Here is a 25,981-nt window from a genome sequence, read left to right as displayed (position 1 = left end):
TACCCGGAACCGGAAGCGCTCAAGTCGCCATTTTGGAGAAGAAAGTGCGTCTGTCTCTATTGCTCTGTGTCTACATCATAAGGGGAAGGTTTTTTTTTAGTTTTTTTTTAAAGGAAGGGTTCGTACGAGGCGAAATTGGGGGAGTGGATATGTTCTGCGTGTAAGGGTACCTGCTGTTTGATGCGGGGATGAAAAAGTACGGCGCGAGTGCGGTATAATTTCTAGAATGGCGGTAGGAAGGCGACTCTTCGATTTTTTTTTTTTTTTAGTATCTCTATAGGAGTGCCAGAGGCGGGAGGAGGAATGTGGCAAAAGGAATGTGGGCGTTGCCTCCAAGGGAGAAGGCGCGGCCTGTTACTTGTTTTCGTCGCCCGTCCTGCGGTTCCACGTGCAGCTCGGAGGCAGCAGCCAATCAGGAGCTCTGTGGCGCCGTCAGCCGAACGAAGTTCCACGCCCCTTTTGTTGGCGGAGCGAAGGGGAAGTTACCCCGGCGTTGCACCTGCCCTGCAGCGCTTGAAAACGCGAAGTCACTGTTGGCTCGGCCAAGGGTGTTGGCCTCGTTTCGGACTGCTGCGAGTGATTATAGGGCAGCTCCTTGGGGGGAAAAAAAAAAGCGCCGAAGGATTGTTTTGGAAACTGGAAGCCTGCCCAGTTCCTCTTTTCAATTTTTGTGTGTGTATGTGGAGGAATGTTCTTTTTTTCCTGGAGACGAAACCATATGAAGAACGGCTGCAGATTTTGGGCCTGGCCAATCTAAAGAAAAGAATTAGGGGTGACATGATAGCAGTATCCCAGGATTTGCCAGGCTGCCACAAAGAAGGTCAAATTATTCTCCAAAGCACCGGAGAGCAAGACAAGAAACAATGGTTGGAAACTAATCAGAGAGAGAAGCAACCTGGAATTGAGGAGAAACTTCCTAACATTGAGGACAGTTAACCAGTGGAAATCGTGGGCGCTCCATCACTGAGGTTTTTAAGAGGAGGCTGGATAGTCACTTGTCTGAAGTGGCATAGGGTCTGTTGCTTGAGGAGGCGGCTGGACTAGACGACCTCCAAGGTCCCTTCCAGCTCTATTCTAATTCCTTTCTACTTACAGCTTCGTCTCCCTGACCGCTTATTGCAGGCCAGGTTTTGACCAGATTTAAATAAATACTTTTCAATGTGTCCTTTTGTTTCCGATATCTAAATTATACATTAGCCGTCGACTATATACAAATACAAAGTCCAGCTGAGGCGATATTGGTCCATCCGTGACACATGAAATTAACTAGCTTATTAAGTGGTAGATTGTGTGAAGAAAATAATTAGTTGCTTTTGGTTGTCAGTTGGAGACTCACGAATATTCCAAGAATTACGGTAAATGTTAAAGGGGCCGTTTTCCGTGGCTTTATTCAGAACGGAGCTGCGAAATGTCAAGAATTCAATAACAAAAGCAGAAACACCCAGGTATGCTTGTTTCTGAATAAATTGTATTTTTACATGGTCACATATCCATAAGAAACCTACACACTGCTAACATTTATACTATTCTGAAAATGCAGAGATCAAGGCCTTCATAATTTGTTCTGCACATTTTATCAATTTCATTAAAAAATAAACAGCCACAAATCACTAACAAAATTACAAAATGGATTTATTGCAAAAGAATAAAGGAAATTTTACAAATAAAAAGTGGTTAAAAGATGTCTCCAAAATAATTCACTGCATTTTTAACACAAAATGAGCTATTTCTAATTGACAATTTGCACATTATTTCCGAGAACTATATTGTCAACCTATTACTCAACAGAGCCCCCTCCCAAAACTATATGTAGTAAAAGTAGTTAAACTTCCGTAAAAGCTAGGTTTCTAAAAATTGACAGTCCAAATAAGCAATATAATGAATAGAAAATGTTTCAAAATCTAATCCACTATTTGTAGTTTGAACTGGTCAGTTTTCAGTATAATAGCTTAATGGGAGACACAAATTACCCCTCCAAATTAGAATCCTTTTTTCAATCCAACTTGGAAATTTTAAAATCACTTTCTTTATAACATGAGTACATGTAACATGAGTCTGTAGAGCAGACCCTTAACTTGAATCATTTTGCTCAACACCTCTATATCAGAAAAGGATGAATGAGTCATCAGAACAAAGAAATCTGTAGTTACCAAGAAATGCATCTCTGTCCATTTTATAAACTAATTTTAGCTAATACACATTACAAGTTGTCAGAAATGTCTATGTACAAATATTTGACTCTGTTAATGACTTCCAAAATGGTAAAAAGGGCTTGGGTCCAAGATAAGAAGGAATTTGCAGTTCTTTAAAACCAGCTCTAGTTGGATTGATTTCAATGTTTTTGCTCCTTTCTGACATTTATACCATCATCTGCATCTTACAATGTTCAATCCAAAAACAAAACTGGGAAAAAGTCTCAAAGGTTAAATGTCAAACACTGAAGCAATTGCATCTGATACAGTACAATGTTTTAAATAAAGGTTTGAAGATGTCTACCATAAGGAGCTTTTTATTTTGGAAGACTTACCAAGATAATTGTAAGGTGTTTTTTTTTTTTTAAAAAAAAAACCAAAATACAAATAAGATGTTGTAATTTTACTTATTTTAAAACACATTTAACTGTCTTGAAAAGAAACAGCTGCTCAAGGCCAAAAAACATATTAATTTAACGGGAGAGGTTACTAATTAGCCACTTTAATATTTGCTACAGGATTCATCTTCCCTGGACTGAATTTGTAGCATTTTATTTTTCACTGGATCTTTTTTGTGTCTGCATGGACACATTTATACAAAACTTTTAAAAATCAATTTGTAACACATACGTTGTATAACCATATATGGAGAAGAGCAAGATAATGTTAAAATTAACATGTTTCTCCAGAAATGATTGGATTGGTTTAAGATAACAGCACGTTACCTTGTTGCCTTTTTTAAAAATCAAAGAATTCAGTCAATGAACCATGCCTTTGGCGGTTTATAGTACTTCTCTTTTGCAATATAATTCTTTCCGATGTGGAAATATGATTCAGTTTGAAGAAAAGTTCCTATTCATTTTAATTAGAACATTTCCATCCATTATCTAGTATTTTATTATACAGAGTCCCCTTTGTATTATAAGCCACATTTATAGATGAATGTAACATCTGTACGGAAGCAGCTTCAGCTTCAACACCCATGCTTTTTCCTGAATAAATCTTGAAGATGCTTTAAAAACAAACACAAACTCAAAATACCAGCTGTTAAACATCCAAAAATACAGTTGTTGTTTCACTGAGAGTCTATTGTCCATTAGAAAAGTAGATCATACATACAAAGGTGTAAGAACATTTAAACCAGTCTTTTGCAGAAGGCAAGTCTTTTAGACAACATAGCCCCCTACAGACAATCCTTCAAACTTTAAAGATGTTTTAGCCATACAGTAATGGCTTTGGAAATGCTTTCAGTAGATTCTTCCACGACTGCGATTACCACGTCCACCCCATCCTCTTCCTCGTCCACCACGGAAACCACCTCTCTGCTCTGCAATGAAAGAAAATAAAAAGTTATGTCCCAGTGCATTTAAACTGTTTGACATAGAATAGCAGTTACTAATTTTTTCATTTATATACCATACTTAGAAACCACCCCTCTTTCTCGGAGAACAACTCAAATAATATCCAATTTAATCCAAAACAAATAGCACTATGTACAGCTCACTGCTACATTCATTTACATAGCCACATACAAGTAGTCCTCAAAGTTGAGATGTCCCTGCAACCTTCACTGTCAGCTTCCACTAAGTCAATGGGGAAGTCAGTGGGAAGTTGAAAATTGTGGTCACATGTGCAATTTGCTTAAAAACGGTAACTGGAGCTGTAATTATAAGTTGGCATGACGTGATTTTTTTTGCTTTACAACTGTATTGTTTCGTGGCACATTTCAAGGCCCCAATTATGGTTGTTACATGACAATTTGGGTAAGGGGAACACAGCAGTGTCTAATAAAGTTAGTAAGAATCACAACAGCTCTGAGTACAGGTAGTCCTCAACTTACAATGATTAGTTTAGTGTTTGAAATTACAATGGCACTGAAAAAAGTGACTCATGATAGTTGTTCACATGACAGTTGCAGCATCTCCATAATCACATCATCAAAATTTGGATGCTTGGCAATTGGCTCCTATGTACAATAGTTACAGTGTCTCAGGGTCAGGTTATCACCTTTTGCAACCTTCTGACAAGCAACATCAATGGGGAAGCCAGATTCACTTAACAACCCTGTTACTAACTTAACTGCAGTGATTGATTTAACAACTATGGCAAGAAAGGTCGTAAAAGGGGAGCAAGACTCACTTAACAACTATCTCGCTTAGCAACAGAAATTTTGGGCTCAATTGTAGTTGTAAATTGAGGACTACCTGTAAAGCCATTCCTAAGAGAAATGTGATAAAATTAACCTATCCTTGATGAAGGTTTTTTTTAAAATATATATATTTGACTTTTAATATGTTGTAAAAAAACTTTACTTGTAATAGTTAGTAAACTGGGCTGCTTCTACTCAGAATTAATGGTTATTGAATTCAACAGTTTAGCTCCAATCTAAAAAACAGCTAGTCTGTTCTGCTTCAGACTAGACTGTTTCTAGATCATTCTACTCACTACTAATGTTGATCCTGAAATCTGAAACAGTATAATTTCCCTTATCTTGGGGTCAGCTAATGATTGTAACTGTGCTTATACCATTATATGAAATTAAAGTAACAGTAGTATTTTACAAAGGGCTTTCTGAATAATTACCCCCCCCCCCCAATAAATATGGGGTTTAGGTTAAGTATTTTAAATGTAGTTGTTTTAATAGGAAGTGCAATGCTGACAGTTAACCAGACCAAGGATACCAGATAAGCAAAATAAAAAGAGGAAAAAAGAAAAGAGCAAAGACAAAAGTGCAGAAACCAAAGAAAAGAGAAAAAAGGATTACAAATAAATTCCTTCTGATTTTCTTTTATAGCAATTACATATACGGGATAAGATAAGTTCTTACTCTGTGGTAATCATATTGTTTATACTTTCTCTATAATATATTTTTAGTCTAATCAAAATAATTTCATAAGATCATAAATAGCCCTGGAGAGGTCCAATGTAACGGCAACAGTCACTAAGCAACAGGTTGTAAGTTGAGGACTATCTATACCAGTAATTTCCTAAATTACATCATACAGATACATAGGTAGTATTATCTTGTCTTAGACTTTTAACATTTAAAATGAAATATTAGAATGCCTTCAAGAGCTAAGACGACACATACATAATCCTGAAAAGGATACAAAGGAAAAAAGGCTGATTGTTCTCAAATTAGACAGAACTGTAATAGTAGTTAAGATTGTAATACTCACCATATGAAAAATTACCCAGGTTACTACTATATTTCCCACTGGGTGGATTATAAATCTGCCGAGCATCTCTTTTGGGGCCAGCTTGGGACTTTTTTGCCGGTAAGTCAGAAGGTGTATCTTCACTGGCTCGTTTTTGCCTTAAAAAAAAAGTCAAGGCCAATATAATTAGAAGACAAGTAAAAATTCAAAATTCTTAAATGTTCAATTTTGGAATATGTCAATGACAGTGAAAAAGTATTTTTTTCTGTTCAATCATATGTGATTCTTTGTGACTGCCTAGACAAGTCCATGAAGTTTTCTTGGCAAGGTTGTTCTATAAGTGGCTTGCCATTGCCTCCTTCCTAGGGCTGAGAGAAAGTGACTACATCACCAGTTTTCTTTGGAAAGAAAATTACTTTAGAAGATGTAAAACCAATACAGTAGCACATTTACTTAAAAATAAAAGGCTGTTCTGTTGTAATTAATGTTTCTTCTATAACTCAAAATAGTTGAATTTTAATGGCATTATTTTCCTTTTTAAAAAATAAACCTGGGAATAGAATAGACTGTCCTTGGGAGGCAAACTGTTTCCACAGAAGCCCTTGAAAAATGGACCAAAATCTGAAGTTTTAAGTATGGGAATAGGCAATTTGCCTCCCACAGATCTCCATATCCCATAATCCCCAATCTCCTAAAAAGTTGAACTCTTTACCCAGCAACACCACAAAGACACAGAACACCACCTGATGCCCTCTCATTGGGTTGCAATGTTGCATTTACAAGTTGCCAGCCATATGTTACACCAACACATTAGATGGATCATCTTGCACAAAAGTTAGTTCATTTCCCCATATTTTGTTAAGTCCTTTTCTCTGCTCATCAAAAGCATAATGAAAGACAATAAGATTCTCTGAACTGTAAAGAAAAGATTAGAACATTCACTGTTATCTTACCCAACTTCAGACTTCTGTACAGGTTTCCAGGAGAGTGTAACTGTACTCTTATATGAAGGAGGAATGTGGAAAAGATCCTAGAGGCAAAACGAGAAGTCTGTTTTGAATTTCCTGAAATCACATTTCTTGAATTATGAAAAACTTTTCTAGAAAAGTCTCATTTTAAAAAGAAGCACATTTGAATTCTGAAGGTCTCATATATTTCAGAATGATGAAAATGTGTCCATCTCAAAAAAATGTAACCACCTCATTTTCTCCTTGTTTTTTTTCAGACATAAACATTATACTTGACACAGGCTTCACATATTGCTCAAATAGAATAATGACAAAGTAGACTTGTCAATATTTTTGTCCCACAATTTAACACTTACCTTAATTAAAACGTTGATGTTGTTTGTTATTTTTAGTGCAACCACTTTAATTTTATTCTGCAAAAAAAAAAAAGAAAAAGAAAAAAAAAAGGACTATTTATTAAATCATACACCTATATGATTTAAACACTGAAACATCCTCTGACATTTTCCCCAGTCCAATTTTGGCACTGAAGGTACTAATTGTTTCTCAATAGGTATACTATACTTTATTCTAGTTGGAAGCTTTCATATTCACAGAAGCTTTGCAAACCATGTTAATAATCTGCAACTAGTATGTAATTATGATATGGCTATCTTAACAGCTACAAAAATTACTGTGCTAAGAAACTTGCTATTTACAACCTTTATACTAGTTCTTGAAATTGATTGACTTTTGGAGTACTGGAAACAGAGAAAAATTCACATACTAGTGTTATGAACAAAATCACTGTTATTATTTGTGCACATCATATCTTTTATATTGTTATGAGCTTACAAATTTGCAATTGCTGATCTAGATAAAACAATAAGGAACTCAAGAACTTGAAAGTAACGTGTTTGTCAGGTTTTACATTGCACACTGACATGAAACTAAACTAAACTCATGTAAGGTCAAAGTTGTCAAAGACTTACCTCTTCTGTCTTCAGTGCTTCTCCAGTTTTGCCTTGGAGCGCCAAACGAAGTTGTCGGATATAAACCTGAAGTCCTCTAGCAAAATACTGTAATCTAGAAGAGAGAAGTGTTTAATATAAAACTGTGCAGGACCATATGGTGAAACTAACAGTCTTCTTAATCTTAGGAAAGAATAACAGACTTGACCACCAAAAAAGAAACCTATATTGCCTGTTAGAAATACTTCTGAACACCAAATTTGTAGTAGTAGGAAACATGTACAAAGGTATAAATGCATTTCATTTAAACAGTGAAGTTTTATTATAATCCAATGCTGTTCAATAATTTGACTGATGAAAAGAAGAATTTTATGAATAATAGTACTAAGTAATAAGTGGCTGTAGCCACTTATTATTTTACCCTAGGCATATCTTAGCATTAATTCTGAAATTCTAAAGTTTTGCTGCATATTGGATGGACAATCAAGAATGGCTGCAGTCATCATGGGAACTTGGATAAAGTATTTTTATTAGTCTCTGTCTTTGTCTAATACAATTCTGGATGAATACTGGAAAAGAACAGTTGAAACTAGCCATTAGGTTCCCTTGATTATGGCTTGGCAGTAAATCACAAATTTCCATATTGAACATATTCTTAATTTGCCACCTGGCAAAAGTCTCTGTCTACTCAGCTATTTTGCAGGCTCTGACTCAGCTAAATTAGAATATTTATTGAAAACAAGAATAAATCAAATGAAACAATTGACTACTAACTTACTAACAGTATGAACGTGCAAGTGCCTTTTATATCCATGACGAGGCAAACCCATAGATTTTTCTTTTTGCTTTTCCCATAAATTATCATATTATTACATTCACAACTCATACTATTTAACTTGGAATGTAAAAAGTCACTAAGACAGTAATAGTACTCTAAAGGTAATGGGGCAATAATACTTTGTAGTAAATCTATTGGATATTTCTTTGAGTTTGCTAAGTATTTAATGGGTGCTAAATAGAACAAATGTATTTTTTTCACAACAAGAAATTGTATTTCATTTGTATTATTTAGAATCCAAATATTTTAGCAGCAACTGTGCTGTTTAGAAAGCTAAACCTAGAATGTGTGATAATTAATTCTGAGATAAATGAAATCAATACTCAAGCTTACAGTGGAGAAAAGGCTACTGGAATAATTTTGACCACAATCACATTAATTTTCTCTCAGAATTCAATAGCATTTCTTCACAGGTAAAATCACAAGATTGATTCTTCAGAAGATGCAATTAAAACAATTACATCTAAAATTGTAATCTGTAGTTCTGGGCTATATACTGTACTTATTGTAGCACAGAAAACTTTTCTCTTTTTACCTTTCTCTTTCAAACATTGACCATTCTTTCATGAATACGAATAATTTATTTGCAGCACAGAAAAATACTTCATATTTCTAACCTGGACATATTATTTTCATTCTAATAAAGCCTGCATAGTACTACCTGATTTTAAAGTCTTTCACTTTATCTGTGTTCAACTTTGCTGTTAGGAAATCTGTAAGTTTTCGTCCTAGTTGATGAAAGCTATATAACAAGCATTCCACATAACTAAATTGTAGCTTAGGCTCTTCATTGCCTGCATTCTCCCCATTCTCTGCTTCTTCTGGAGGAAGTGGCATGTATTCCTGAGAAGTAGAAATACAAGTTATATAGTATTTATTTTCAGCTAATAGTTCTCATGTTTTTCAAATTATTAGAAATGATATATAATGAGCTACTTCCAACATTTTGGAATATACCGATAAATGACATTTTCATTTATAAATTGAGCTTTCTATTGTTTTCTTCCATTCCCCCACCCAAGAGCACAAAAACAAACTTCAAAAAGCAGATTTTTGGGTACACAAATGCATGAGGGGTTTAATCCTACTGGGAGAATAGCACTGGTCAAAAGAACAACACTCTGGATTCCATTTGAATGTTCCTTTAAATAAGTATCTACAAATAAGATTGCTATGGTAATGAAGAATTTCATTCCATCATCCTTGTACAATAACTGGCAGCATTTTTCCTAGTAGTTTGTCTTTCCTACTTGTCTGATTAAGTAGCAAAGGTTTTTCAATTCTTTTATATTTCATATGCAGTTTCCTACTTTCCAATTTCTGAAAATTGCTTTAATTCTCACGTCTTGCTATTTCTATAACAACATATATGTATGTTATGTATTTTTTAAAGGCACTTAAAATTCTGACTCTATAGTAGAAGTGACTAATAGAATCAATACTTTGATCAGCATGTATTACCACAGTACATGGACCGCTACCCTTTAATATAAAAGTAAGTCCTACAAACTGCCAATCATTTACTTTTTAGATGTTGCACTATCACAGAGAACTGACATTCAGAATGTTTTAGCATTTCCACATATGCTTTATATAAATGTATTATACATTTACAAGTTATTTTATACATACACACAAATTTTATACACACACACAACACACCCACCTTATATATAACTAATCCACTAAAATAGTTAGCTATTATGACACATACAGTTTAAAATTGATTGTCCAGTTTTAAAACATTCAGGAATGTTTTAATTCTTGAAATGTTTATATAACAATCAGAATGTCTATGGAGATTCTCAGTCATCCAGGTCATGGTTGTCCCAAAGGTGCTTTTTTCAAGAGGCAACTGGAGTTTCTGGTTTTTCTTTGAAGACATTTTGCTTCTCATCCAAGAAGCTTCTTTAGCTCTGACTGGATGGTGGGGAATGGAAGGATTTATACTCCTTGCAGACAGCAGAACATTTGCATTCTTTTAGGGGGCCATTAAGGTCACCTGGAGGTTTATCTGTGTCATCAGGGTCACCTGAGTGGTGCAAATTGGTGTGGAGTTTTCTTGGAACTGTTGAAAGGACTGTGTTGTAGATTGGAGATGTATGTCATATCCCTCCCCCTTTGTTGAGAGAGGGCTGTTCAATTTTGACATAGATGGCTTCTTTAACCCCTCTTTCAAACTAGCATCCTCTCTGTCCAAAATAAGAGGGGTTAAAGAGGCTATCTATATCAAAATTGAACAGCTCTCTCTCAACAGAGGGGGTGGGATACGACATCATCTATCTCCAATCTTCAAAAAACAAAACAAAACAAAACAAAACAAACAAACAAAAAACCCAACCCTAGAAAGTCCAGTTGCCTCTTGAAAATTTTTGGAATAATCATCAGAAATTTAAGTCTAATTATGAACATTTACAATGTTTCTAAGATTATGAATACACTTACCAGTAATTTATCAAAAAGTTTCTTTAGATTTGATTCTAACTTTTCCATGTCCCCACAAAAGGAACTCATCTCAGCAAGTAATTTTAGAACCTGAAAAAGATAAATTCTATCTTTAGAAAATGAAGTAAAAATGAAGATTTATAACTTTGTACAATGACAATGTTAAACAGAAGTAGACCTGAGAAACAAATCTTGCTCACTGATTATAACATAAGTAAGTGAAACTAATAAAAACACTGATTTGTTAAAAAATATGCCTGCTTACTGAATGCAGTATACCTTAGATTATTCTAGACTGAAAACCTTAGGAAGAAGTAATTTGTTTATTTTTGCACTTCAATGTACAAAATGAAATGGAATTTTATATAATTATTGGAAAGATTTTGAAGATAATAAAACTTTAAAGGCATTTATTACTATTAAGTATACATTTCTTCGTTTCATATATACACTGAATAATTCTAGCCATGTCAGATATATTCAGATTAGCTTACCTCTAATTGGATATCAAGGCCTTCAACTGGAGTGGTCAGAGAACTCAAATTTGGCAGCACATGCTCACAGAAGTAAGTCACAAATCTTGTAGAGTGAACATTTTTCTGTGGCAAATCAGAACAGCAATTATTACTGTAAGATTATTAGCACTGGGAAAAATGTATCAATATGGTTGTTGCAATTCTCTATTACCAGGTAAGCCTAGCCTTATTTTTTGAGATGAATGAATTAACTTCAACTTCAAATAGAAGCCATCTATTTTGATATAGATGGCTTCTTTAACCCCTCTTTCAAACTAGCATCCTCATGGGAAATTCATTTTCACACAGTGCTGTTTATGCACAGTTGTAACACTATTGCCCTTAACCCTCTAGGCACCCCGCAAGTAAACTACTTATTCATACTCAAGCAAATTAGTATTTTGGAGGAGACAAAGTGCTGGCTGACATTTCATCCATTCTCATCTATAAAACTGAATAACAGATCTGTAATAAAGTTCAAACTTTGATAAAGTAAAAAAACAACCAGTATAAGGAAAAAAGGACATTTTGAAGTTGAAATTTTGAACTGAACTTTAAAGAATGTATCAATTCTCTTTTAGCTGCTGTATGCTACATGCCATAAAACCATAAGGAATTTAATTGAAACTATTGTTAATAAAAATACTGTAGAATAAATCATTTTAGTTCAGGTACAATTAATAAAATGCATCTAAATAATGTATGCAAGAGGAAGCAGAGTAATATGGGTAAGCACATTCCAAAAGTGAGTAATATGCAAATATTTAGTATTAAAAGATTTTTCAGCAACACTATCAATATGACTCTCCCACTGGAAAATATTTATAAGAATAGGTATATTATGGTACTACATATTTAGCTTTTTTAATGGGAATGCATTCCTCGCATACTGTGGGGATACTTATGAACCGGATTCCAAATTCTGATGGCCATTCTCCTCCATGCTCAAACTAAATTTTGGGCACTTGCCAACCAGGTCGCATTTATGGCCACCTGCAGTGTCCCATTTTAGCATTATTCATCTGGGAGAATTGCTACTATATTACAGAATTACTGTTCTATAGCACAAGAGTAGAAGGTAATTACTGTCATGGATATCCTAGAAGTTATTATTTGTTCTTCTTCAATCTTAATCTATTTTGAAACTTTTATTCTTGTTTACGGATTATATTTTTCCACTTAGTAGAGAAGGTCTACTACTTTGTGGCTTCTGTACCCTTTTACATCTTTCAGTGACAAATCCTTATTTAATGCACTGTGATTGAATTTTTGTTATTGTTTTTCCACTGTCAGCCCCTTTGGATTAGCGGTGGGGAGTAAGAGTTCAAAATCAAGATAAAAATGATTTTCAAAGGAAATGTATACATAGCTGTGGCCTGCATCATAGAATACAGGTAGTCCCCACTTAACATTTTTTCTGTCTCTAAGATATGTGGTCGCAAAGCATGACATGATGTGGCCACACCAAGTTAAGAGTTATGGTTGATGCCGTTAAGCGAACCTCACATAGTTGTTATGTACATTACATGATTGCCATTTGTGACCTCCTGCTGCCTTTCCCATTGACTTTACTTATTGGAAGCTGGCAGTGAAGGTTGCAAATGCCACCATGTGATAGTGGAAGACTATAATTACCATAATTGCAAGCCAGTTGCTAAGGACCTAAATGGTGACCACTGGGATGCTGTGGCAGTCACAATGTTGAAGAATGGTCGTGAGTAACTTTGAAGAGCCGATGAACAAATGGTTGTGAAGTGAGGATTACCTGCATTCACTCCAACCATGCCAGTTACAGGTTTTTTAGACTTGGCATGAAAGACACAACATTCCTTAGCATGAATACTTACAGAAAACAGTGGAACTGCTTGGCGAGTGCACTGCAAGAGTCTGTCCACACAATCAGGGTCCGATGGATTGAAGGTTTGTTCAAGGTCAGCCTGTTCAGCCACTAGTTCAACTAGTTGTTGCCTCCCACTTACTGTCTGAAGGCTTTTTAAGCCAGATAGTATCTTCATGAATAAGACAAACTCCTCCCCTGTCACATCCTCAAGCACCTGAAGAAATGGAAGAAAGCAGGAAATAAAGGACATAGCACTTGAAAGGGAAAATTTGCATATTCCTTTTCTTTACCCAATAAGTGATTTTGTAATTACTTGCAATGTACACAGTATTTAAATAGCTGCTCATTTAGTCTATAATAGCATCCTTGCCTAATATGTTAATTTCTTCCAAATTCATTCAATAACTAAGCAAAGATTTTAATTATATTCTTATTTGTTATATCATACTGAATGTCTGATTACAGTGGTTACAGGCAATAGTAGTATCATTACAACATGAGAAAGCAATTTGCAAAAGATACTGCGAACAAGCAAAGTTCTTACCTTTAGGCAGGTAATTCTACTGTTGTACTGTTTAACAGTAGTATTAAATTAGGGTAATAGTATTTTTATTAGGATCAACTAAAACAACTTTGTCCTCCAATGAAAGGCTAATGATCAAGAGAATCAACTAGACTTAAAATTGCATGGAGCCAAACTGAGAAAAATGTATTAGTATTACAAAGAACTCTGTTAATCTCACATGAATTATTGGATATAGGAATGTAGGATCCTAGGAGACCTTAAGGCTCTCACAAAAGTAATAGATAAATTCAAGAAATTCTTTTTCAGATTAGATGTTAAGCAAAACAGAAAACGAAAAAAATATTGACACGTCTCAATGTGAAAGGAGCCTGGATAGCTCTGCAGACTAAAAGCACTGTAATTTAACACCAGCTGTCTGCAATTAAAGTAAGTTCGAATCTTGCCAGGCTCAAGGTTGGCTCAGCCTTCCATCCTTTCTAAGGTAGGTAAAACGAGGACCCAGTTTGTGGGGGCAATAAGCTGACTTTGTATAAAATATACAAAAGTATGAAGGCTATTGCTTAACGCACTGTAAGCCGCCCTGAGTCTCCGGAGAAGGGCGGCATATAAATCAAATAAAAAAAAAAAAATCTGCAATACGGTTAAGATGGGAACTAATGCTAGACAAACTTTAATAACTAGAATGTGCCAACATTTTTCAATTCTAAACCTTAAGAGCTTGTAATAGGTGTTTTCATCTTATTGAAAGTGTTCTGACCTCAGGATGGTCTTGTTTTGACTCTGAATGTTTTTGCTACAATAAGAACAAGGTCTGGACTGTTATTCAGCAAAATGGGGATAATGAAATTGAAATAGTTTGCACAACGTCAGAAACAATGCATACTTTATATATATATATATATATATGTGTGTGTGTATAGTTAATATTTCGGGTTTCTTCCCGTGTAATTGTGGATATATCCCTAAAAGGGTAGAAGCGACGTTTCGGCAGAATCCCATCTGCCATCATCAGGCTTATGCCAGTAGTCATTTTGCACTAACTGACGTTGGAATTTCAAATCTGGTGTTGGTATTCTGGGATGGCTCCACCTTTTCATTCTGATTGGTTGGGAGTCCCAGTATGTGTTTATTGGTTTGGCTTCGGGTGTATGGTCGGTTTTTCTCCACTAGGTGGCAGGGCTTCATCTTTGTGGCTGGTTTGAATATGATTTGGTTGGGATTTTTTTGTGCAATGTTTGGTCCATCTTCCACATATGGTGTCAAGATTCGTCTATCTATGAGAGCAGGTTTCCAAATAGTAGGCAGACGTGAAGTGTCATCCCGTTTATTCATGCAATATGGTCTTCTTTCCATTTCTATTGCTTCTCTGATTATCCTGCCATTGAGATGTTCTATTTTTGCAACTGTTTTTGTTTTATTAAAATTAATGTTGTGTCCTGTTGTATTTATATGTTGAACTAATGATGATGTGTGTTCTTGCTTTTGTATTGAGTTTTTGTGTTCCTCGATGCGCACACTCATTCTTCTGTTGGTCTGTCCAATGTATGTTGATGGGCAGGAAGCACATGGGATTTCATATATGCCTTGATCTTCTAATTCTATTTTGTCTTTGGGGTTTCTCAGAATGGACGATATCTTTCTATCTGTGCAAAATATGGTTTTGATGTTATGTTTTTGTAGTACTTTGCTAATTTTATCTGTTGTACCCCTTATATAGGGCAAGATGGCTTTCCCATTGTTTTGTTCCTCTTGTTTTTTATTCTGTCTTGGTGTTGTATGTTTGATCATATTGATGACTTTATTTCTACAGAACCCATTTGATGTCAGTACATTAGTTAGTGTGTATAATTCAGTTTGTAAATGTGCTTCATCAGCCAGACGTTTAGTTCTTGTGGTTAATGTTTTGGCAACAGAGTTTATTTGTGCTGGATGGTGGTGTGATTTGGCGTTGAGATAGCGGTTCGTATGTGTCTTCTTTTGATAGATGGTATGTCCTAAGGTGCCATCAGATTTTTTATAAATTAATACATCGAGGAAAGGTAACTGGTTTTCTGATTCTATCTCCATGGTGAATTTTATTTTGGGATGGAGGCTGTTCAAATGTACTAAGAAGTTTTCCAATTTATCTCTTCCATGTGGCCAGATCACAAAGGTGTCATCAACGTATCTGAGCCATAATTTTGGTTTGTTAACAGTTTTTTCTAAGGCATTGGATTCGAATTCTTCCATGAAAAGATTAGCGATGACTGGTGATAATGGTGATCCCATTGGTGCACCTTCTACTTGTTTATATCTCTGTCCTCTGTGTATGAAATATGTGTTGGATAAACAATGTTCTGTTAAGTTTGTGATATGTTTTGGTAGTTGATATTTGTTTTTAATTGATGACAAGGCTTCTTTGACAGGTATTTGTGTGAATAGTGATACAACATCAAAGCTTACAAGAAGGTCACTTTCTTTTATGTGTTGCTTTTTTATTATTTGTATGAAATGGTATGAGTTCTGTACATATGAAGCAGCAGATTCTGCATAAGGTTGAAGATGTTTTGCTAAATATCTGGCTAGATTTTGTAAAGGTGAGCCTATGGAACTTACTATGGGTCTGAGAGGTATTCCATCTTTGTGTATTTTTGGGAGGCCATACAGTTTTGGGCATTTTGATGATTTTTCTCTGGGGATAATTTTTTGTTGGATTTCTTTACTTATAGTACTTGATTTTATCTTTATCTTCGTGGTTTTTTCTAGATATGTTGTTGGGTCTGTGTTTATGGGTTTATATGTGGCATCTTGAAGTAATATAAGTATATATTCTAGAGAAGCAATAGAAATGGAAAGAAGACCATATTGCATGAATAAACGGGATGACACTTCACGTCTGCCTACTATTTGGAAACCTGCTCTCATAGATAGACGAATCTTGACACCATATGTGGAAGATGGACCAAACATTGCACAAAAAAATCCCAACCAAATCATATTCAAACCAGCCACAAAGATGAAGCCCTGCCACCTAGTGGAGAAAAACCGACCATACACCCGAAGCCAAACCAATAAACACATACTGGGACTCCCAACCAATCAGAATGAAAAGGTGGAGCCATCCCAGAATACCAACACCAGATTTGAAATTCCAACGTCAGTTAGTGCAAAATGACTACTGGCATAAGCCTGATGATGGCAGATGGGATTCTGCCGAAACGTCGCTTCTACCCTTTTAGGGATATATCCACAATTACACGGGAAGAAACCCGAAATATTAACTATACACACATACATACCCGTGAAAACTTACATAAACAAATATATATATATATATATATATATATATATATTCTTTCTAGCCAGGTTTTACCTACGTAAACTAAGTTGTTTTGCAGCTCTGGTTGTGTGAAATCTCATTCACAAGCTTCAGGGTTTTTTTTCTGTTGACAAACTGCAACTCTGTGTTGCTCTCTGGGAGACTCAAATAGCTATTTCTGCCTTATAAGGCTTCGTCAGTGAGCCACACCCACTTCTCAAATATTCCCCCTGTAAAGGTATAATGTGTCTTTTTCTTTTTCGTAGGCTTTTATGTGCATATTCTTTCTAGCCAGGTTTTACCTACGTAAACTAAGTTGTTTTGCAGCTCTGGTTGTGTGAAATTGTCAACAGAAAAAAAGCCCTGAAGCTTGTGAATGAGATTTCACACAACCAGAGCTGCAAAACAACTTAGTTTACGTAGGTAAAACCTGGCTAGAAAGAATATGCACATAAAAGCCTACGAAAAAGAAAAAGACACACACACACACACACACATATATATATATATATATATATATATATATATATATATATATATATATATATATATGTCTTTGGTTATTCGGGTCTTCTCCCACGTAAAATTGGAAGTGTCTTGGCGACGTTTCGACGAAGTCTCATTCGTCATCTTCAGGCTGGTGTTCTCGGCTTCGTGCTCCTGGAAGTACGAAGCCGAGAACACCAGCCTGAAGATGACGAATGAGACTTCGTCGAAACGTCGCCAAGACACTTCCAATTTTATGTGGGAGAAGACCCGAATAACCAAAGACCTACATACAAACACCCGCGAAAACCTGAGAAAATATATATATATATATATGCGAGCAGTCATGCAGTTCCATCTTATAACTTATACTTATACTAAGTTATAAGTATAATTATAATACTAGTAAGAAAAACTTGTCAGGTCTTATTTTGATACAGTTTGAAATTAGTTTTAGATAACATAGCATACATATCATCTTTGATGTAGTAAAATCATCAAATTAAGCTTGACTAAATTGTATTATGCTATTCTGCAACAATGGAATTTCATCTGGAAACTTCAAGGTAAACCAAAAGAACAGAAAGGTTATTCCATTGGGAAAAAAATTTGTTCACCTACATTGTACCCAACACTTTTTAAATATCACACCATGCATGCTACATTTATTTATTTGTTAAATTTATTTGCCACCTATCTTGCTGTGGGGCTATTCTAGGCACCTTACAACAATAAAAGAGAAGGAATGAAACAAACATTATCAGAAATAATAGAATAAAATAAACAGTGTAAAAGAAGACAACAAGAATACATGATTATGATAATAAAAAGATAGATAGGAGGGGAGGGGGGGGAGAGTTGGAGTCTGCCATCAATCCAGCAGATACCTCCAGTGTGGAAGTCCCCCATTTGGTTCCCCAGGCCAACTGGCAGTCTTCAGGATCTTGTGGAAGGATAGGAGGGTGCTGGCTCAGGAATTCTGGAAGTTGAAAATCCACAAGTCGTAAAGGGACCATAGTTCCCCACCTCTGCCTTAGAGGGTAAGATATTCCAAAGGGCAGGTGCTGCAGCAGAGAAGGCGCTACTTCTGGATCCTGATAGTCAAGAGCTCTTTGACTGATGGGATCCAAAGTAGGACCTTTCTGTTGGCACAAGGCCTGGCTTGTCATAGTAGGATTTGGTTCATCATGTAACCTGGACCTTTGCCATTAAGGGCTTTAAAGGTCATAACCAACACCTTGAAATACACTCAGAAGCAGACCGATAGTTAGGTTCATGGAACAGAAGTGTAATGTGGACCAATGTAGGGGCCCCAAAGACTGCTCTCACTGCCCTATTTTGCACCAGCTGCAGCTTCTGAATGGATTTCAAGGGTAGCCCCATGTAAAGCACATTGCAATAGTCTAGATGAGAGATGATCAAGGCCTTGAGTAACTGAGCGCAGAGAGTCATAATCCAGGAAAGAAAATATCTCTTTACCAATGCCAAAATATCATTAATAACACCAACTGGTTTTTGAGAATGGCTATAGTTAATTTAATTGTTTTCTAGTCAAAATGCTGTACAACAGTTCATGCTGTTTATAAAATCGTTGCAATCATTTAACAAGATTAATATATTCACCTTCTTTGATTCTGTTAGTATTAGTTCCTCAACTTCTTTTGTTAGCACGTCTTCAGGCAGTGTTTTGAGTTTTGTAGAGAGGAATTTAATGGCTCTTTCTCGCACAATATCCTCTCCCTGAAGAATCTGACTGAACAAACCACCAAGTGTTCCTAAAACAACAATAAAGACACTCATTTGTTTATTTATAACTGAAAGGAACTGATCTTTTCGTTAAACATTTAAGGCTACATCCAACAATATCAAAGGGCACTTGAGTTCTTTCCTTGCAAGCTTCCCCTTTTTTAACTGCTCTCCCAGCCCCATCGCTTTTATCCTAAATCTGATTAACAGATTCTAAAAGGGGAGTAAGGGAGAAATAGAATAATTTTGTTGACTCTTCTTGTAAACACCCGAGTCACCTTTGTTGAAGTGAGCAGCCATACAAATATTTTAAATAAATAAATAAAATGGTATGCTGAGACATACCAATTGGATGCAATCCATTTATAGTTACATTATATGTAAATTGAAATAATATAGAAAACATAGCTTTAAAATTTTTATAACTTTCTAACTGATCTGTATTATATTTCTAAATAACTATCACAGTGCAAGCGTTGAACTCTTTTCCTTGAAAGTAATTTTGTTATTGTTGCCATAACATCTTTTGTTCTGATTTTTATTCTATTTAATGCGACAAAGTACACTCAGTCCTTTATTTTATTTCAAAATATTAACATAAAATATTTTAGTATAAAACGCCTTTACCTTTAGCATCCATCTTAAATATACTAAGCAAAGCATTGTTAACCAAGTTGAATTCTGCAGAATCATCTAAAAATAAAGAAAACAAAGGATCAGCAATTCTTTTAAGCTAGATAGTGCCAAATACTGGAAATTCAGGAAATAAAGAATTTCACACAATAAACTGTTCCAGGCAAAACCCTTACAAAGAAACCAAGACAGTGAAAATATAAAATTCAGAGAAAAATGATTCTGGCTAAATATTTACAATAAACTTGCATGTACAGATATATACCAACTATATAAGTATATGACCGCAATAAGAACAAAAGAAAAAGGTTCATTTTGTACCAGACACAAACATAAAACTGAACTTGGAGGTATCATTATTTAAAAAATTAACAGATATCAATGCCAGTTTTTAGCTTTTGTAGTGCACTTCCAAAGCAGTATCTAAAGCACAATTTCCCAACTGGTTATATGCTATCAAGTTGATATTGACTTTTAGTGACCACAAGATTATATAGGTAATACCTAAAAAAGAATTTGAAGCTGCAAGGTGTCTTCTATCCAAATGTTTCTTCTGCATTATGTAGTATTAGCAGTGCTAATAAAGACTCAAAATTAGCATCTATCTTTTAGATCACAACATCCCTTACTCATATCATATTTTCAACGGGAAAATATAATACTTAGGAATAATGTGAAAAATAATGAGAATAAAGGGAAGAGAAATTCTTCAAAAATATAATAGTACAACTTCTGATAAGAAAACAGTAAGAAAGCTTAAGCAAGAAAGCTATAGTAATGAATAATTAACCGTGCCTTTTACTATAACTAATACAATAATCTGTCTCACCTGATTGCAGAAGCTGGGTAAGTATGTCTGCTACCCTAGGGAGGTTATCACCCATAGCAAACTGAGGTAATTCTTTGATTGCCTGGCGCCGGATCTATAAACAAAAAAAGACACACATGGAACAACTGGATAATATATGTTCAATTACAGAAGATTCAGCATCAGGATCATCACAATAGAAAATCCAGCATGAAAAATATTTAGGATTTTAATGAATCAACATTAGCATATTATGCTATTAGTAGATTTACGATGTAATTCAGCAACTGTTGTATATATTTTAATTGTGCAAAATAGCAGAAATAATAGCACAAGGAATGGACTATTATTAACAATCTTAACAGCTACACCATAACCTAAAAAGATTTTGCAACTGCTTGCAGAGAATGGGCAAAAAAGGCACATAAAATGTATTGTTAATGAGATTTTCAGGTACTGTATCAATGCACATTCCAATAGCATGTTCCCTTTTGTAAAGAAAAAGGCACTTACCGAAACATCTTCATCTTCACAAAGATCCAACTGAGCATTTATAGCAGAATCTGCCAACTCAGGGAAATGTTTGAAGAACTTTGGAATAAACTGTGCTGCTAATCTCTTCTCCTTAGCACCCCCTTTGACACCATCCAAGATAACTTGATAAGCATCTTTGTGCTAGAAAAGAAGAGAGAATTCTAAGAATGCAGAGCTTTAAGTAAGCAATGAAAAATTAAAATTGCATTTGCCAGAAAATTTTCTCATAAGCAAATTATCTATTAATAATTCATAATTATCCCATCATTTCTGACTAAACATTTACCATAGCAGAGACATCACATTTTGTAATGACTGATGCACATGGTTTTTGATAAGTGTACTCAAAAGGTGTAATATGCTAGCTCCCATTCCTCCTAGCATATTAAAGTATTAGCCTATGAAATAATAAATATACGTATGGAAACAATTTACTGCAATCTTTCCACAAGCACTGTTTTTTATCATCCTCCATATATACCAGTGGTTCTCAACCTGTGGGTCGGGACCCCTTTGGGGGTCGAACGACCCTTTCACAGGGGTCGCCTAAGACCATTGGAAAACACATATTTTCAATGGTTTTAGGAATAATGTTATGGTTGGGGGTCACCACAACATGAGGAACTGTATTAAAGGGTCGTGGTATTAGGAAGGATGAGAACCACTGATATATACCAAGCAACCAGAAAATGTCTGCTGCCTTTTTAGTTAAGAATGGCCTTTCTTTGGAAGTTCATAATGCTAAGCAGGGTGGATTTGATTTAAATCGAGTTGATTTAAATCACAATTTAAATCACGATTTAAATCACTAGTAAAAAGGCTTGATTTAAATCAACTTGATTTAAATCATAATTTTTAAAGAGCAACTGTCATCTCTGCTACTCCTTTGACCCATTGTTGACTCACCGATAGTCCCAGTGTTGCAGAATATACAGCCTCATGCTACATAACTAAGCTCCATTTCATGCTGAATAAACTAAATTATTTATGTATCTTAAATAGAAAACTATCTTACGATAGATTTTTACCCCGTTTTTTATTAAAATAAATTCGATAAAAATAAAAAAAAATCCATTTAAATAAAAAAAATCCGATTTTTTGGATTTTTTTAAAAAAATCATTGATTTTTATCCACCCTGACACTAAGCGTCTTTTATAGCTGATAGCTGTTGCAATTCTTAATGTATTTTGGCTTTTGAACACTAAGCTTAATCGGTTAAAGGACTGAAAGTATTTTAACACTAGAGCTGTACAGTAATCCAAATGTGATTCAGCATAGACATGGAAATTAATACTGCACTGGCAAATTCTTAAAGAACTTTCATTTTCTCCTTGGATCTTGTTGCTTTAATTAAGGAGATACCAACAGTTGTGATTTCTGTGTACCTAACTCTATTTTCTCTACTTAGTAGGCTCTATGTTTTTTAAAAATATTCTATACTGTATTCACCTGAAAGGCCAATGATCCTGAATGTAAGAATACATCTCTTCCAAAAGGGAAGATTACACAAAACATATAGTTACTATATTTTCGGAAAATCTAAAGAGGCCAATTCATTTTAAATGTGCAGGGCGGGGTGGGGATCTAGTGCATATAAATGTACTACTTGTACAGTTTTCCTTTCTAATATGCTGAATATTTCAGTACAAGACTGAAATGAAATACAGAAAAACAGGACTTCTGTTGTATCCTACAAGGCATATCTAATATAGAAAATGTTTATATAATATATGCTACATAATCAGTGTGCCTGTAACTCCTTAAAGACAGTATTAGATTCAGTCTAATGGTCTATCTAGACCATTTTTTGCTGCAACTTACTAATCCTCTTCTCCAGAAATTGTAAATTAAAGGCTTCACCTAATTGCAGCGCAAAAAGGGTAACTGAGTGCCTTTTTTCTAAAGGAAAAATGATATTTTATTTTAAATGATATTATATCATTTAAAAATGATATATATTTTTTCTAAAGGAAAAATGATAATGAACTTGATACTTTATACAACAATGGTATAAGAACCTGCCAGACAGAAAAGGAGCCTTGAATATTTCTCAAGGCAGATTTTTTTTTATATGGCACCTTATCATATCCCGATGTATTTTAAGAAAATGTTTCAAAAGAAAAGAATGAGCACTTTCATTTTTTTGTTTTCAAAATTGACATTTTACATTATCCACTACGACAGAAAGAGCGCTCAACTCTCTACCCTGTCTTTAATTAACATACCGAAAGGTAAAGGTTGACATTTACTGAAACATAGAGGTATACTTTACTATTACAGAGGTGACCATTTCCTAGGAAAAAGCACGTTTGTATAAATTCTCAATGAAATGATCCATGCTGCCAAGGCATTGCTACTTCCTAGCACTTAAGGTAAAGGTTCCCCTCGCACATATGTGCTAGTCGTTCCCGACTCTAGGGGGCAGTGCTCATCTCCGTTTCAAAGCCGAAGAGCCAGTGCTGTCCGAAGACGTCTCCATGGTCATGTGGCTAGGATGACTAGACACCAAAGATGCATGGAATGCTGTTACCTTCCCACCAAAGGTGGTCCCTATTTTTTCTACTTGCATTTTTTATGTGCTTTCGAACTGCTAGGTTGGCAGAAGCTGGGACAAGTAAGGGGAACTCACCCCGTTAGGCGGCACTAGGGAATCAAACCGCTGAACTGCCGACCTTTCAATTGACAAGCTCAGCATCTTAGCCACTGAGGCACCTTTCCCAGCACTTAGAAAAAATCAAAACAAACCGCAGCCTTAAAGAAAATCCCAGCAGAACTTAAAAGGGACATTTTAAAGTCCATTTTCACAGGATCCCGTCTATAAAACCTTCCAGTTGGTAGAGTGAAGTTAAGAGCATCCCAGAAGCCTTAACCGCTTCGTTTTTAACCTCGGCCGAAGAGTACCTCTTAAAAGGAGGCGACACGCACTCGCCAAATTTCTCATTTGGGGGTGGGGGAGAGAGAGGGAAGAGAGGATTTTAGGGTCCGCCAATCATTTGTTTATGCAAAACTGGGCAGCGTCTGCTGTTCGTTCGTTTGTTTGTGTAAGTTGAATCCTATCCATCCGGCACAGCGCGCGGGAGAAACGAGAGCAGCAATCTCCCCGCCCCCCCATCCCCTTGGGGAATAAGCCTCCAAAGGCCTCGGGTAAACTAGATAAATCAGGGGTGGGCAAAAATGTGGCCCTTTTAACAACCTGTGGACTTCAACTCCCAGAATTCCTGAGACAGCTTGGCTGTCTCAGGAATTCTGGGAGTTGAAGTCCACAGGTTGTTAAAAGGGCCACATTTTTGCCCACCCCCTGAGATAAATGAAAGCTGGATTTGGGGTAAACAAAACGAACAGGGAAGAAGGACGGATCCCCGGCCTTCGTCGAGTTTGGTCGGCGTACCGGCTCCTTCGCGCCGCGGTTGGCCGAGGCGACGCTTCCATCCAAAGCCAACGTTCTCCGCAGCTAAAAGGAGAGCCGAGAGGGCTTCCCTTTCCTTCTCTGCCCCGCTAGGCCGAAGCCCAAAGGGGCAAAATCCACCCCCACCCCCCACAAAACAAAACAAAACAAAACCAAACCCCCGTGGCGTCCCACCTCCGGAGCGGTATCCTTAGCGTCGGCTAGGATGCCGTAATTACGGTAGAGCTCCTCCACGGTGGGCATGGTGCCTCCTCGGCGTCTGCTCCTCCGGCCGGCCGCCCTCCTTTACCTCCGACGCCCTTTGCTGCAGCGGCGAACACAACCACCCTGCCCTCCACACCAAAAACCCCGAGCCAGCGATACCGCCAAGCCAGGCCGCGCACAGCTACGCAACATCCGGCGGGCCAAAAGGCTTTCCGCATCCCGTCCGACAGCGGCCCCTGTCGTGGAGGAGGTGACAATGCAGCCTTACCGCTGGCTGGCGGCTGCGCGAGTGACGTCACCAAGGGGGGGGAGGCGCGCGTCCCGGATCGAGGCACGTGACTCCGCTTTACCCAGTTGGAGTAACGCGGGTGATCGCCGGATGGCCAGCGTGGGTTTGCAGACGACGTCTGATAGGGTTACTCGTTGCCCGACTCCAACAAGAGTCCCTAAAACTCGCGTTAAAAGCTGGAAGCCGAGCCGTTGTTCATTTTATACATGTCGTAATTTTTTTTTTTATTTTTTTTTTTTTACACTTTTACAGTTTATGCACGTAGAGATCTCTCTGCATTATTTTCATCTCTGGATGGAAGACCACCAAGAAGGCTAAAACGGGGAAGTCAAGAAAACCCCAAGTCCTTCTCTCTGGATGTTTTTGATAGGATTGTTATGGTGTCTTTCTACACATTTCGCTATTTATGTTAAGGTATTGAGTTTTTTTAGTAAGGGGGTTAAATTTCCGGTTTGCATTTTGGGTGAATTGTCTCTTTTGCTCTTTTATCTCTTTTTAATGGTCTATTTTTAAACGGACCTTGCCATAATAACGCTAGGAAGAAGAAGTCTCTTTTGCTCTGGTTACTCGGATCATCGAATCATTTTAATGTTTCGATGCACTTTCTGTAGCAGGGGTTATATCCGTCTTTACCTGCAAAAACTTTAGCATAATAGAATTATTTATTGGCCAAGTGTGATTGGACACACAAGGAATTTGTCTTTGGTGCATATGCTCTTAGTGTACTGTTGGAAGAAATCTCCTTCTAGGTTCTGCTCCAAGTGGGGAAAAAGACACTGGAAACATGGAGACTGCTTGGAAAGATGGTTTAATGGTGGACAGGATCACATGGCTTGAGTTCCTGAACAGAAAAGGGCTGATACAGTAAATCCTCTGGTTTTCATGCTCTTTCTGGCTTTGCATTTCTTGGGGCCCCGAAAGAGTATCCTGATTGGTTTTCAGACTCCCAGGGGGTGGGGGTCTTAGCTAGCCTTGCTGGCTGATGGTCACATGTGCTTCTCAGGTCACATGTGAGTTTTGGTTGCTAGATGGGGCCCATTGTGTTAGTTTCTGTTGCTATTGTGTTGCAAATGTCCTTTGACAAAGGATTGGGTTTTCTGCCTCTGGTCCATTAACAAAGGGTGGGGGGGCAGGAAGGTGGGAG

General features: G+C 36.5%; 1 protein-coding gene across 1 annotated transcript; it reads right to left on the bottom strand.

The window, feature by feature from the left end:
• Positions 1-1,615: 1,615 nt before the first annotated feature.
• API5 (apoptosis inhibitor 5) lies at positions 1,616-24,712 on the bottom strand. Its single transcript, XM_070935904.1, has 14 exons — positions 24,519-24,712; positions 20,917-21,078; positions 20,425-20,518; positions 19,590-19,655; positions 18,840-18,991; positions 12,914-13,120; positions 11,046-11,150; positions 10,552-10,641; positions 8,768-8,949; positions 7,290-7,383; positions 6,675-6,731; positions 6,304-6,380; positions 5,372-5,508; positions 1,616-3,519 (listed from the first exon to the last, which is right to left on the bottom strand). The coding sequence occupies exons 1-14, from the start codon at positions 24,585-24,587 to the stop codon at positions 3,440-3,442; spliced, it is 1,572 nt and encodes a 523-aa protein (XP_070792005.1). The 5' UTR covers positions 24,588-24,712; the 3' UTR covers positions 1,616-3,439.
• Between the last annotated feature and the right edge of the window lie 1,269 nt (positions 24,713-25,981).

Source organism: Pituophis catenifer, unplaced genomic scaffold (genome assembly GCF_029215685.1).
Source record: "Pituophis catenifer annectens isolate HBS135680 unplaced genomic scaffold, rPitCat1.0.hap2 SCAF_1, whole genome shotgun sequence".
In the NCBI taxonomy this organism is placed as follows: Eukaryota; Metazoa; Chordata; class Lepidosauria; order Squamata; family Colubridae; genus Pituophis; species Pituophis catenifer.
Note: the sequence above shows the minus strand (reverse complement) of the source record. Positions and strands in the feature narration are given on the sequence as shown.

Excerpts from the sequence above, each read along its gene's own strand:
- API5 (XM_070935904.1), bottom strand. The coding sequence starts at position 24,587 with ATGCCCACCGTGGAGGAGCTCTACCGTAATTACGGCATCCTAGCCGAC. Across the intron at positions 11,151-12,913 it reads AAGCAGTTCCACTGTTTTCT|AAAAATGTTCACTCTACAAG; the intron begins GTAAGTATTCAT and ends GATTTGCCACAG. Across the intron at positions 8,950-10,551 it reads AACTTTTTGATAAATTACTG|GAATACATGCCACTTCCTCC; the intron begins GTAAGTGTATTC and ends TCTACTTCTCAG.